At 39.3% G+C, this 12,547-nt stretch overlaps 1 protein-coding gene across 7 annotated transcripts in view; it reads left to right on the top strand.

The window, feature by feature from the left end:
- The window catches only part of LOC133635993 (serine/threonine-protein kinase BRSK2-like), a 198,491-nt gene that overhangs the window by 117,643 nt on the left and 68,301 nt on the right, over window positions 1–12,547 (top strand). For 6 of the 7 annotated variants that reach the window (XM_062029578.1, XM_062029552.1, XM_062029562.1 and 3 more), the window contains exon 3: window positions 8,064–8,149. In XM_062029578.1, the coding sequence (XP_061885562.1) occupies window positions 8,064–8,149 (86 nt within the window). Of the gene's footprint in view, window positions 1–8,063; window positions 8,150–9,279; window positions 9,597–12,547 lie in introns of those variants that run through there. The other variant, XM_062029569.1, reaches the window with a different exon arrangement.

Raw genomic sequence — 12,547 nt, forward strand, 5'->3', positions numbered from 1 at the left:
CTTTTGTCGAACACAAAGAAAATAACATTTTAGTTAAATGTAAGTTGTGTCTTGGATCAAAGCTCCCATCTACTGCCCAAAACAGCAATTCAAATCTGCTGAAACAGCTACAAAAGCAACATGCTTCGACGAAGCTAGTGAAGAGAGACACACTTCACCTAAGGATTTTAACGGAGGGACTGCTAGCCAGGACAACGTTGATAGAGCCATTGCAGCGTATGTGCTAGACAACATGCAGGCTATTTCTACAGTGGAGTCACCCGCTTTCAGGCAGCTAATTAGCGTGATAGCGGGCGTCAAACGGCAAATTGCACAAAAACATTTTCCAAGTTCCTGGACACAGTGGACAGTGAGTACATAAACATGGAAAGCGAGCTAAAGAAGACACTCCAAACTCTGCCTCTGCTCATCATTCAGCACTGAAGGTACACACACACTCTGTCAATTCTCTTATATACTCTTTCATTCTAGACTTCTAGAGTGTTTGATTATCACATCACTCTAATCCTAGTGGGCCACGCCAATCTTTCCTTTTCTCTTAACTAAAACTGGGGAAATGCGTGGAGTGTTCTGGGCTTCACTGAAGACAGGATTTTATTTCACAATTCCTTGAGAGAAAAAAACGCCTGGTTAGGCGTGTATATAGCAGTATGTGTGCTGTATATAGTGACATGACATATAATCATGTCATGTGTGCCTTCCTTGGGTGAAGCCAGGTTTACAGCTATGTTGTGACATGTTGTTATTATGCGGTTTGTTACTTATGTATGTTATGTTGCAGCTATTTAAAATAGTTTTGTCAATTTGTTCTGGCCCAAAATAAATTGGCCCTTTGAAACATATCTTTGTCTTTGTGTGTTGTATGTATTGCTTAGAAGAGTTCAGTGATGAAAATGCATGTCAAGTTGATCAACAGATTGTATTATTCTCCAGTGCAATAACAGTACTGAAATGAAGGCTAAAAGGGCATTAATGGGAGCCTTAAAAAAAAAAAGTAGAAGAAGTAACTAAATAGTTACTTTTCACAGTAACGCATTACTTTTTGGTGTAAGTAACTGAGTTAGTAACTGAGCCAAGGAGGCTGATATTAGAACAGAGGTGTCAAACCCAAATACAGAGTGGGCCAAAATAAAGTAACTACCGGTAAATAGTTACTTTTCACAGTAACGCATTACTTTTTGGTGTAAGTAACTGAGTTAGTAACTGAGTTACTTTTGAAATAAAGTAACTAGTAATTAACTAGTTACTGGTTTTCAGTAACTAACCCAACACTGGTGGTTGGATATTAGCCTCAGTAGATACAGCGTCAGTTCACCTTCATTGTGTCTGGCCTGCTCTTTAATGGTGCAAGGCTCACACGAGAAGTGCCGCTCTGAGCGCTTGTTGTTTATACTTGGGAGTGTTTAGTTCAAGCTGCTTCTCCGTCACATACACCATCAGCAGCTGCTCCATATTTTCATGGATAAAAGTCTGCTGTTTTTGCTGGCACAAAAGCTGGCTCCTTCTGCTTCAGTATGGTGCTGAGCCTCCCGACAAGCATTGCTACACTTGAACTGCCTTGCCGTACAAGAATTTAATTAACATCATCCGCTTGTAATTCTTAATTCTGTCCTTCACACTCATTTGGTTGGAAATCAAAGTTATGTCGATTTGTAAGTGTATGCTAGCGGGGAAGATCGTATGTTTTGGGGCAGATGTTACAGCATTTATTTGACACTTACTACGCTCACCAGCAGTGGGGAGGCTTGTAACTTAAATTTATGCAAGAAAATTATAGCCTAACAAAAAGCTGACAGACCGCTTTTATCTAAAATACTAAAGGTATTTAACAATAAAAATTGTAGGCTATTTAGAAATTAAATTAAATTCAATGTGAGCATCAACTCTGACAAACACTCTGTGGGCTGAAGGTTTGCGTGTATTAAAACATGTGCAAACGTGATAGCACACGCAAAGCTGATCTACTGAATTTGTGCGCAGAGGATTGCGTTTCTGAAGTGTGCAAAAACGAGCAATCCATTCTATCCATCCATAGTGTATCTTGTCGTCAGGAATATGCAGAATATATGCTGATCATCACCTTGCCAACAAAACCGGGAGGAGAAAATGCAGATCTAATTATTTCGCACATGCAGTGTGATTTATCAAGACTAAAATCATATTGCCAGAGCGTATTGCGTCTTTATTTAGTACGTCTAGAAAGGACATGCAAACTGGCAGTTGCACAGAAATGGCTGAGAGAAAAAAGGTGATCACACTGAAGCGCCATCTTATGTATGTCAACATATTAGGGATGTCAAAATCTTAGACATATTGTCTATTCAGCAATATAATTTTATAGCTGCTAGATGACTTAGGGCAGCGTTTCTCAAAGTGTGGGGCGTGCCCCACTGGTGGGGAATAGAGACATGACAGGTGGGGCGCGAGGAACGGGAGGAAATTTCACTTTAATTTTTTTTTTTTATTATTACATTCTTAGATTTTTTTTTTACTATGCTTTCATTTTCTATACGCACTGTAAATCACTTTGTGATTCTGTCTGTGAAATCCGCTATACAAATAAATGTAAATTACTTATTTTTCCTGTAGGCTTTAAATTTCTAGGTAGGAGCGAAAGTTTGACAGACATAGCAACAGTAACTAATGGGGGCGGGGCTAAGCGGAACAAACTTTCGCGCGAATGGGTTGCTACCCATCCGCGCTAATCATCCACTCATCGGGCAGAGAGCTGTGTCCATTCTTCTCCCCTTTGCCACATTTTATCTGTGTGAGATAGTCTTTTCAGCTGTTGCTTCACTCAAAACGAAGTACAGGTCTCAGCTGAACATTGAGCATGACTTAAGAGTGGCAGTGTCAAGCCTGCAACCCCGATTTGAAAAGCTGTGCAGTGCAAAACAGGCTCATTGCAGCCAATAATGCTGGAGTACTATAAAACTCATGTTCACTTTCCCTGTCTTGCCAAATGAATAACTCCTCCTTTTTTTTTTTGCAAAGATTGCAAAGTGGCACTTTTATTTTATTTATTATTGAACTTGATGCAAGTTATTTGATTTATTATTGAACTTGATGCACGTTATAACACTTTTATTTGATTTATTATTGAACCTGATGCAAGTTATAACACTTTTATTTGATTTATTATTGAACTTGATGCAAGTTATAACACTTTTGTTTGATTTATTATTGAACTTGATGCAAGTTATTTTATTTATTACTGAACTTGATGCAAGTTATACCACAGCTGCACAGTTATTTTATTTATTATTGAACTTGATGTTATTTTATGTTATTGAGTTGGAATGTATACAACTTGATGTTACTTGATGTTCAATAAATTTGAAAATGTTAAGCTTGGCATTAGCGTTCTGTTGGGGCGATGAGGGCAGGTGGGGCTTGAAAACTCCCCCTTGTCCAAAGTGGGGGATGACAAAAAAAGTTTGAGAACCACTGACTTAGGGGATGATTAAAACACATTCAATTGATGCGTTTTGGTGTCTGCTGATGTTTTTTTTATTATGATGTTTGCTTTTTCCTATACACAGGGGACCGTTTCTGGGTAATTGTTTGTGGCTGCCCGCCACAGCAAAATAAAAGCTGCCACCTGAAAAATGTGGATTTTTTTCTTTACATGAAAATAAATTAAAGTAATGTAATGTATTGTAGCTTCCAGAAGACATCACACAAAATACAACACTCTTTTTAACTTTTATTATCTATCTTATGCTAACAACAGGTCCAATTCCAACACATATTCCCTGCCGTGCACACATGTCCGTCTCCGTGCACTCCCAGACACACAACAACACTTCCTCATTCTCCGCCAATAGCACATAACATCAATAACACGTGAACATAAACATTAACACCAGCAGGTCGTTACAGTATGAATGGATAGCCTGTTATTGATATTGACGCACTATTGACTAGTGATGCAACGAAAATTCCACCACCCAAAAAATAGTGCTTTGAATAGTGCTGCCAAAACAGGATGTTGTGATGACGTAAGCAATACGCACGGTATTGTCTGGAGCTTGGCTGCGATGTGGACGCACTTTAATATTTACATGCGGACAAAATGTGCAATGTACAAATATGAAGGATACAAAAGTCTGGAGCAGCAGTGCAAAGCAGGTGTGATGTCAGGCTCACTGCGGCTCTCGCTGTTCATCCCTGACATCAACGGACAGAAGTAAAGACTTTCTAAACATAAGTACAGTCTCCAATAACAACAGAAAAGATGCTAGTTTTTGTTAGTCATTTTTAATTAAGGAAACACACTACAAAGATTGGAAAAGTCTCTAGAAACTTGAAAGATTTTCAACAAAGTACAGTGTACAATAAGCAGCAACCACTGAAAAATAGAGCATAGAACGATATAATGTAAAGATATAAAGGTATAAATATAAAGAAATACACATCTATATATCTATATTTATCTCTCTCTATCTCCCTCTCTCTCTCTCTATATATATATATATATATATGCAGTATATATATATATATATTTGTATTTATATAGATAGATAGATAGATAGATAGATAGATAGATAGATAGATAGATAGATAGATAGATAGATAGATAGATAGATAGATAGATAGATAGATAGATAGATAGATAGATAGATATAGGTGTACCAAAAAAAAAAAATATATATATATATATATATATATATATATATATATATATATATATATATATATACATATATATATATATATATATATATATATATATATATATACATATATATATATGTATATATATATATATAAATATATATATATATATATATATATATATATATATATATATATATATATATATATATATATATATATATATAAATATATATATATATATATATATATATATATATATATATATATATATATATATATATATATATATATATATATATATATATATATATATATATATTTATATATATAACATGAATGTGCAGGAAATGAGTGTGTGGTGAAAGCTGCGTAGTAAATGAGAAAACCTAATTTAAATAGCTCCCGTTGACACCAGTTCCAACTTGTGGGGCCTAAAACGAGGCTTAAAGGAGACAGGGCCTTCTCTGTTGTTGGCCCTAAACTTTGGAACATTCTGCCCCCTCATCTCAGAATGGCCCCCACTGTTGAATGTTTTAAGTCTCGTCTTAAAACCCACTTTTATTCTCTGGCTTTTAAATCGGCGTGAGTCTTGTGGTCCTCTGTGTCTTTTGTTGTTTTATTGTATTTTTTTATTTTATTTTTTTATTTGCTTCAAAGCACTGCTTGTAATTTGATTACTTTTTATGTGCTGCACTCTAGTAAGCATTGTGTTGTTAATAATGCTATATTAATCAGAATCAGAAATACTTTATTAATCCCCGTGGGGAAATTAACATTTTCAGCACAATCCCATTCAAGATCAGACAAATATTACAGGGAGACAGAACAGGATCGCTGACGGGTCTGCCAACTTCCGGCGCCCATTACAAAAATGGTGAGAAACAGGGAGGAACATGAAAAAGTATGCACTTGGAGTCCTGTCGATCTTTGCACCCACATATGTATGTGAGCAGGTGTTCTCCAACATTAACTTTATTAAAAACAAACATCGCACACGCCTCACAGATGAGAGTTTACAATCCGGTGTGAAGATAAAGGTGACGTCATACAGCCCTGATGTGGAGACAATGTGCGCTGCGGTTCAGGAGCAGAAATCACTGTATAATAAATATTTTTATTTCCTATAATTTTGCATATATTCACATTTTTTAATTGTTCAGTGAAATAGACATTTTATTATTCAGGTTGGCAGCTGACTGCACGGCGCCAGTAAAAGGAGGACGGCACAGAGAGAGAGGACGGCATTTTTGGTTCTCTGCCAGTGGATAATTTAAGTTTGGCGTTTTGTTTTTTCATTACTACAAGGAGGACTTAAATTGACATTAAGTATTTTACTTAACCTTCAACCCGCCGTCTTTTTCGGAGTTAAAAACGTTTTGTTGCATGCAGAAATTGTACTATATATTATATATCTCTCATTGATTTCATAAATGTAACCCATAATAGTTTGTTTATACATAGCACAAAGCAAAAAAAAACAACGTTATATGCAGTGTTATTTCATTTTAAATTTCAAAAGAGTTTTGTGGCTCCCATTGTTTTCTTTAATTTGTGAAACGGGTCAAAATGGCTCTTTGAGTGGTAAAGGTTGCCGACCCCTGGTCTAAGGAGACCAAAGTGTCCGATACCTGCTCATTCAGCCAAGACACTGTGAAGCTTGGCCTTCCCGGCGCTCAGCTCCAGCTCCGCAGCCCTCTCTCTTCCTCCAGATCTCCTCCAGTCTCTCCAAACGGACTGTGGTGTGGCAAAGACCCAGCAGCTGGTCTCCATGGCCAAAAGGCTCCCGGGAGGCAGATCCAGAAGTTCACAAAAAAGCACAGCAGAAGTCACAAAAGTACCACCCCTTGTCACACAGTCCCAAAGGGTCCCCAACCAAAAGGCAAAAAAAACAAAACAAAACAACAACAAAAACGTGAAAACAAGAGGGTTGAAAATGAAAGGGATTGCATTGGATTGGAACACGCAACACGGCCATTAAAGGCCTACTGAAACCCACTACTACCGACCACGCAGTCTGATAGTTTATATATCAATGATGAAATCTTAACATTGCAACACATGCCAATACGGCCGGGTTAGATTGGTAAAGTGCAATTTTGAATTTCCCGCGAAATATCCTGCTGAAAACGTCTCGGTATGATGACGTTTCCGCGTGACGTCACGGATTGTAGCGGACATTTTGGGACACCATTGTGGCCAGGTATTAAGTCGTCTGTTTTCATCGCAAAATTCCACAGTATTCTGGACATCTGTGTTGGTGAATCTTTTGCAATTTGTTTAATGAACAATAGAGATAGCAAAGAAGAAAGCTGTAGGTGGGAAGCGGTGTATTAGCGGCTGGCTGCAGCAACACAAACACGTAGCGGCTACGTCGTAGCGGGTGTTTCATTGTTTACATTCCCGAACGATGACAGTCAAGCTTTACCATTGGCCTGTGGAGAACTGGGACAACAGAGACTCTTACCAGGAGGACTTTGAGTTGGATACGCATGCTTGTGGAGATGGGACAACAGAGACTCTTACCAGGAGGACTTTGAGTTGGATACGCGGTACCGTGAGTACGCAGCTGCGACTTCCAAACATTTGATCGCTTGCCCGTACGTGCGTGCCGCTATGTGCATGTCACGTACGTAACTTTGGGGAAATATATGTGCTGTATGAACTTTGCGGAGGTGAACGGTACTTTGGGCTGTGGGATTGAGTGTGTTGTGCGGGTGTTTGATTTGTATTGGCGGGTTATATGGACGGGAGGGGGGAGGTGTTTGTTATGCGGGATTAATTTGTGGCATATTAAAAATGAGCCTTGTTGTGTTGTGGCTAATAGAGTATATATATATGTCTTGTGTTTATTTACTGTTTTAGTCATTCCCAGCTGAATATCAGGTCCCACCCGCCTCTCACAGCATCTTCCCTATCTGAATCGCTTCCACTGCCCTTTAGTCCTTCACTCTCACTTTCCTCATCCACGAATCTTTCATCCTCGCTCAAATTAATGGGGAAATCGTTGCTTTCTCGGTCCGAATCGCTCTCGCTGCTTGTGGCCATGATTGTAAACAATGTGCAGATGTGAGGAGCTCCACAACCTGTGACGTCACGCTACTTCCGGTACAGGCAAGGCTTTTTTATCAGCGACTAAAAGTTGCAAACTTTATCGTCGATGTTCTCTACTAAATCCTTTCAGCAAAAATATGGCAATATCGCAAAATGATCAAGTGTGACACATAGAATGGATCTACTATCCCCGTTTAAATAGGAAAATCTAATTTCAGTAGGCCTTTAATAGTACAATAGTAAAATTTGCACATGTTATTTAGCAAGGGATCAGGCCCTATATATAATTAATCAAATGGTATATTTTATTTTGCAGTTGGATTTCGTGAGAAGTACTACTGTGAATCACTGTGTTTTCATCAACTGCTTTTCTTCTTACTGTGTTTGTCTAGGTGGAACGAGAGATTGCCATTTTGAAGCTCATAGAGCATCCTCATGTTTTAAAGCTGCACGACGTCTACGAAAACAAGAAATACCTGTAAGTATAAAATGCAGGACAACACAAATTATTCTATTTCGCAAGTCTTTGTGTAACTTGCGGTGTTATATGCTGACTGTATGGTTTGAATTTTACATACACTCATTGCCTACTGCCACTAAGGTAACAGACAACTGCAAACTAAGCTCCTACAAACTTAATTATGCGAACATTCTCTGGGACCCTGAAGCTAAACCAAATGGGGGTTTTGTTGGACACATCAATATCAAAAGCATTCCATCTAAAACAGAAAAACTGGAAACACTATTGCAGGATTCAAATGTTTATTAGGCAGCACAGTGGCACAGGGGTTAGTGCTGGTGCCTCACAATACAAAAGTCCTGGGTTTAATCCCAGGGCTCGGGGTCTTTCTGTGTGGAGTTTGCATGTTCTCCCCGTGACTGCGTGGGTTCCCTCCGGGTACTCCGGCTTCCTCCCACCTCCAAAGACATGCACCTGGGGATAAGTTGATTGGCAACACTAAATTGGCCCTAGTGTGTAAATGTGTGTGTGAATGTTGTCTGTCTATCTGTGTTGGCCCTGCAATGAGGTGGCGACTTGTGCAGGGTGTACCCCGCCTTCCGCCCGAGTGCAGCTGAGATAGGCTCCAGCACCCTTTGCGACCCAGAGAGGGACAAGCGGTAGAAAAGGGATGGATGGAAATCTTGTTTATTTAAGGCTCAGAAACAAAGTTTACTAAAAAAATAGCAGAGCAGGTGTTACACCATTCAGAATTACAATGTATTTAATTAAAAAAAAGAGGTTGCGTGTAATTAAATGTTAAAAGAAACATCCAATGCAAGCAGATCACTCTTCCCAAAAATGACTTGGAATGTGTGGGAGTCACAATTTGTCTATCTCCAGAAATGTCTTTTAATGTTGTTGTTTTATATAGGCCACCTAATGAGAAGATGTCATGATCTGTGGTTTGGATCATGTTTTATGTTATTTTCTGTTTAAGACTCCATATTTCCTGGTTGCACTTCCTTGTTTGTTTTGTCACCATGGTTACTCATTGTGTTCACCTGTCTCTGATTAGTGCTCGCCCGCTCACCTGCTTCCCGAGCACTAATCAGAGGCATTATTTAAGCTTGTCTTTGCCAGTCAGTCGGCCTGGCTTCATTGTTTGCGTCACGTTCATGCCAAGTAAGTTTTGTTCATTCCATGCCATAGCCTACGCTAAGTCCTAGCTTCACGTGTTTTAGGCACGCTTTCCTTTTTTGTTCTTTGCCTGGGTTTTTGGTAGTTGGGTGATTTATGTTTAATAAATCAAATCCTACCTTTACGCCTTCGTCCGGAGCCATCAGTGTTGCATTGGGAGAACGAACCGCAGCAAGCTGCACCCGCAATCCGTGACAAAAGGATGTATGTTCTTCACATGTTGAAATATGTACTCAAAGCCCACAGCAACAAGGAAACTATTTTTATGGGTGATGGTGACCTAATAAGCTAAGGCATTTATTTAGCCAAACAGTTGAACCTAACCCAATTGATAAAGGATCCGACCAGAATAATTAGCTCCACAAAAACACTGTAAGACTTGATATTTACAAATAAATCAGACCGTGTTAAAAAAAACGTATAATTTAAAAACAAGTCCGACCATAATTTATCACTGGTCTCAAGGAAACTCCTTTAAGATACCATTATAGAAACCAAAAATAGAGAGAGTGCCTACATATAATTTATCCCGAGGCGTGACATGGAGCTTTTGGACACTGAAATAAAAAAGACAGTCCATAATAATTTAGTTTTTAGCCAGGACTGTGAGCGGGCTGGTAGTGTTCTTAAAAATGCAATCACTCACCAAAACACAAATGCAAAAGTGTAAAAGTAAAAAAAAAAAAACCCTTACCATGGCTTAGTGAGAGGGTATGGGTTTTAATGAAGGACAGAGATGTTGTCTTAAAAATATCTCAAGCCAAGGTTGGTGACCGACAGTCATTCTTCAAAAGCCTAAGAAACAGCAAGCAAAAGCAGACCTTTTCTTCAAAATAATAAAATAGGTAAAATGACATGGAAGGGTATTGACAGTCTGTCTGGGAGTGATCGGACTGGAAATGGACCCATTGAATTTACCATAGTCTCCTGCAATAGCGGAACACTGACACCTGGTATACTGTAAATGACAGCTTATTGGTTGCAAACATGTTCAAAGACTACTTTGTAACCTCAATTTCGGAACTGATTAAACGCTCGAACATAGAACTGCTTTTAACATAATCTGCTGGGACTATGGCCTGTGGTCTCACAGGAGGACTGCAACCCACTCTGATGAATATGGAAAGTGTAAGTGAAGGCAAGGTCAATAAAATGAAATCCTCACTCTCAAACTCAGAAGTCAAAGACTCATGAGGACTTGATCCGCTCTTACTAGGAGCGGTATAGCTCGGTAGGTAGAGTGGCCGTGCCAGCAACTGAGGGTTCCAGGTTCGATCCCCGCTTCCGCCATCCTAGTCACTGCCGTTGTGTCCTTGGGCAAGACACTTTACCCACCTGCTCCCAGTGCCACCCACACTGGTTTAAATGTAACTTAGATATTGGGTTTCACTATGTAAAGCGCTTTGAGTCACTAGAGAAAAAGCGCTATATAAATATAATTCACTAATTCACTACTGAAGAAATACAAAGAGATTTTTGCAAGACCAATCACGTGCATAAATAACCAGTCGTTATAAGACTGTATATTCCCATCCCCCCTCAAAGCCGCAATTATAACACCCATTTTCAAATTAGGAAACAGAAAGGGGGCAGCACGGTGGTATGAGGGGTTAGTACGTGTGCCTCACAATACGAAGGTCCTGGTTTCGATCCTGGGCTTAGGATCTTTCTGTGTGGAGTTTGTATGTTCTCCCCGTGACTGCGTGGGTTCCCTCCGGGTACTCCGGCTTCCTCCCACCTCCAAAAACATGCACCTGGGGATAGGTTGATTGGCAACACTAAATTGGCCCTAGTGTGTGAATGTGAGTGTGAATGTTGTCTGTCTATCTGTGTTGGCCCTCTGATGAGGTGGCGACTTGTCCAGGGTGTACCCCGCCTTCCGCCCGTGTGCAGCTGAGATAGGCTCCAGCACCCCCCGCGACCCTGTAATGGACAAGCGGTAGAAAATGGAGATGGAGGGGAGAAACAGAAAGGACTTTAAGAACTATAGACCAGTGGTCCCCAACCACCGGGCCGCACAAGAAATTTAAAAAAAATATATATTTTTTTTCATTTTTTTTAATTAAATCAACATAAAAAACACAATATATACATTATATATCAATATAGATCAATACAGTCTGCAGGGGTACAGTCCGTAAGCACACATGATTGTATTTATTTATGAAAAAAAATACATAAATAAAAATAAATAAATAAATAATCACCCCGACCCCCTCAGTTTCAACACTGGTTAATGTACTGTGACGCTACCACAAATGAATGAGAAGAGAGATACCTCAGCTGTCGCAAAAGTAGCTGATTCTAAACAAAAGTTAAAAGCATTCTAGCGCATCCATCTTCTTCCGCTTATCCGAAGTTGGGTCGCGGGGGCAGCATCCTAAGCAGAGAACCCCAGACTTTCCTCACCCTAGCTACTTAGACTACCTCTTCCCGGGGCATCCCGAGGCGTTTCCAGGCCAGCTGGGCGAAATGGGTCTTCCCCATGGTCTCCTACCGGTCGGATGCGCCCTAAACACCTCCATTCTAGCACATTTAGTCAAATAAAATGTAAACACAAAAGTACATATGTGACCACTTTTTTTTTTAATGTACAGTATTTTAAGGGAAGCAGAATTTCCCCTAAATAATTGCAGCCTTAGCGCAGTCGCCACTGATAGTACTTGTGTTTAGAAGCTCTTTACTTATGTCACATGATTACCGCGAGCCTAACGTCACACTTGCTTTGCTCTGCTTCTCCAGCTGTACTTTCTCTCCTTTAAAGAGTGCCACTGTCCTCTTAACATTTGTACGAAATTGTTATTTAAAAAAATGATTAGATACTGTATATATATTTCCATTACATCCAGAATGGTTGCAATAAATCATAAGGGGGCCAAAACTAGACATTTAATAAAACATGCTATTGTTGACATGGATGTGGTGCATGTACAACTTTTTCATTGGCGATACAATATCTATATTGGAGCATTAAATATTGCCTGATAGCGATATTGATCTGATACAATATCGGCAGTAATTATACTTCTTTGTATAATTCTGTACTGTAGAATATTTTAAAAAGCTTTGATAAGTGAAATGAGTCAAACAGACAACAATGGTAGGTATGAAACACTAACCTATCTGTTATTAACAGTCTGCAACATTATTATGCTGTCTTTAAGTTGAAGTGGCGTTGTAGATGTTTTTGGTAACACCAAGTGGCTAAAGTAAGTCATTGAGGTAAGCTCATGAGGC

This window comes from Entelurus aequoreus, linkage group LG02 (assembly GCF_033978785.1).
Source record: "Entelurus aequoreus isolate RoL-2023_Sb linkage group LG02, RoL_Eaeq_v1.1, whole genome shotgun sequence".
Classification (NCBI taxonomy): domain Eukaryota; kingdom Metazoa; phylum Chordata; class Actinopteri; order Syngnathiformes; family Syngnathidae; genus Entelurus; species Entelurus aequoreus.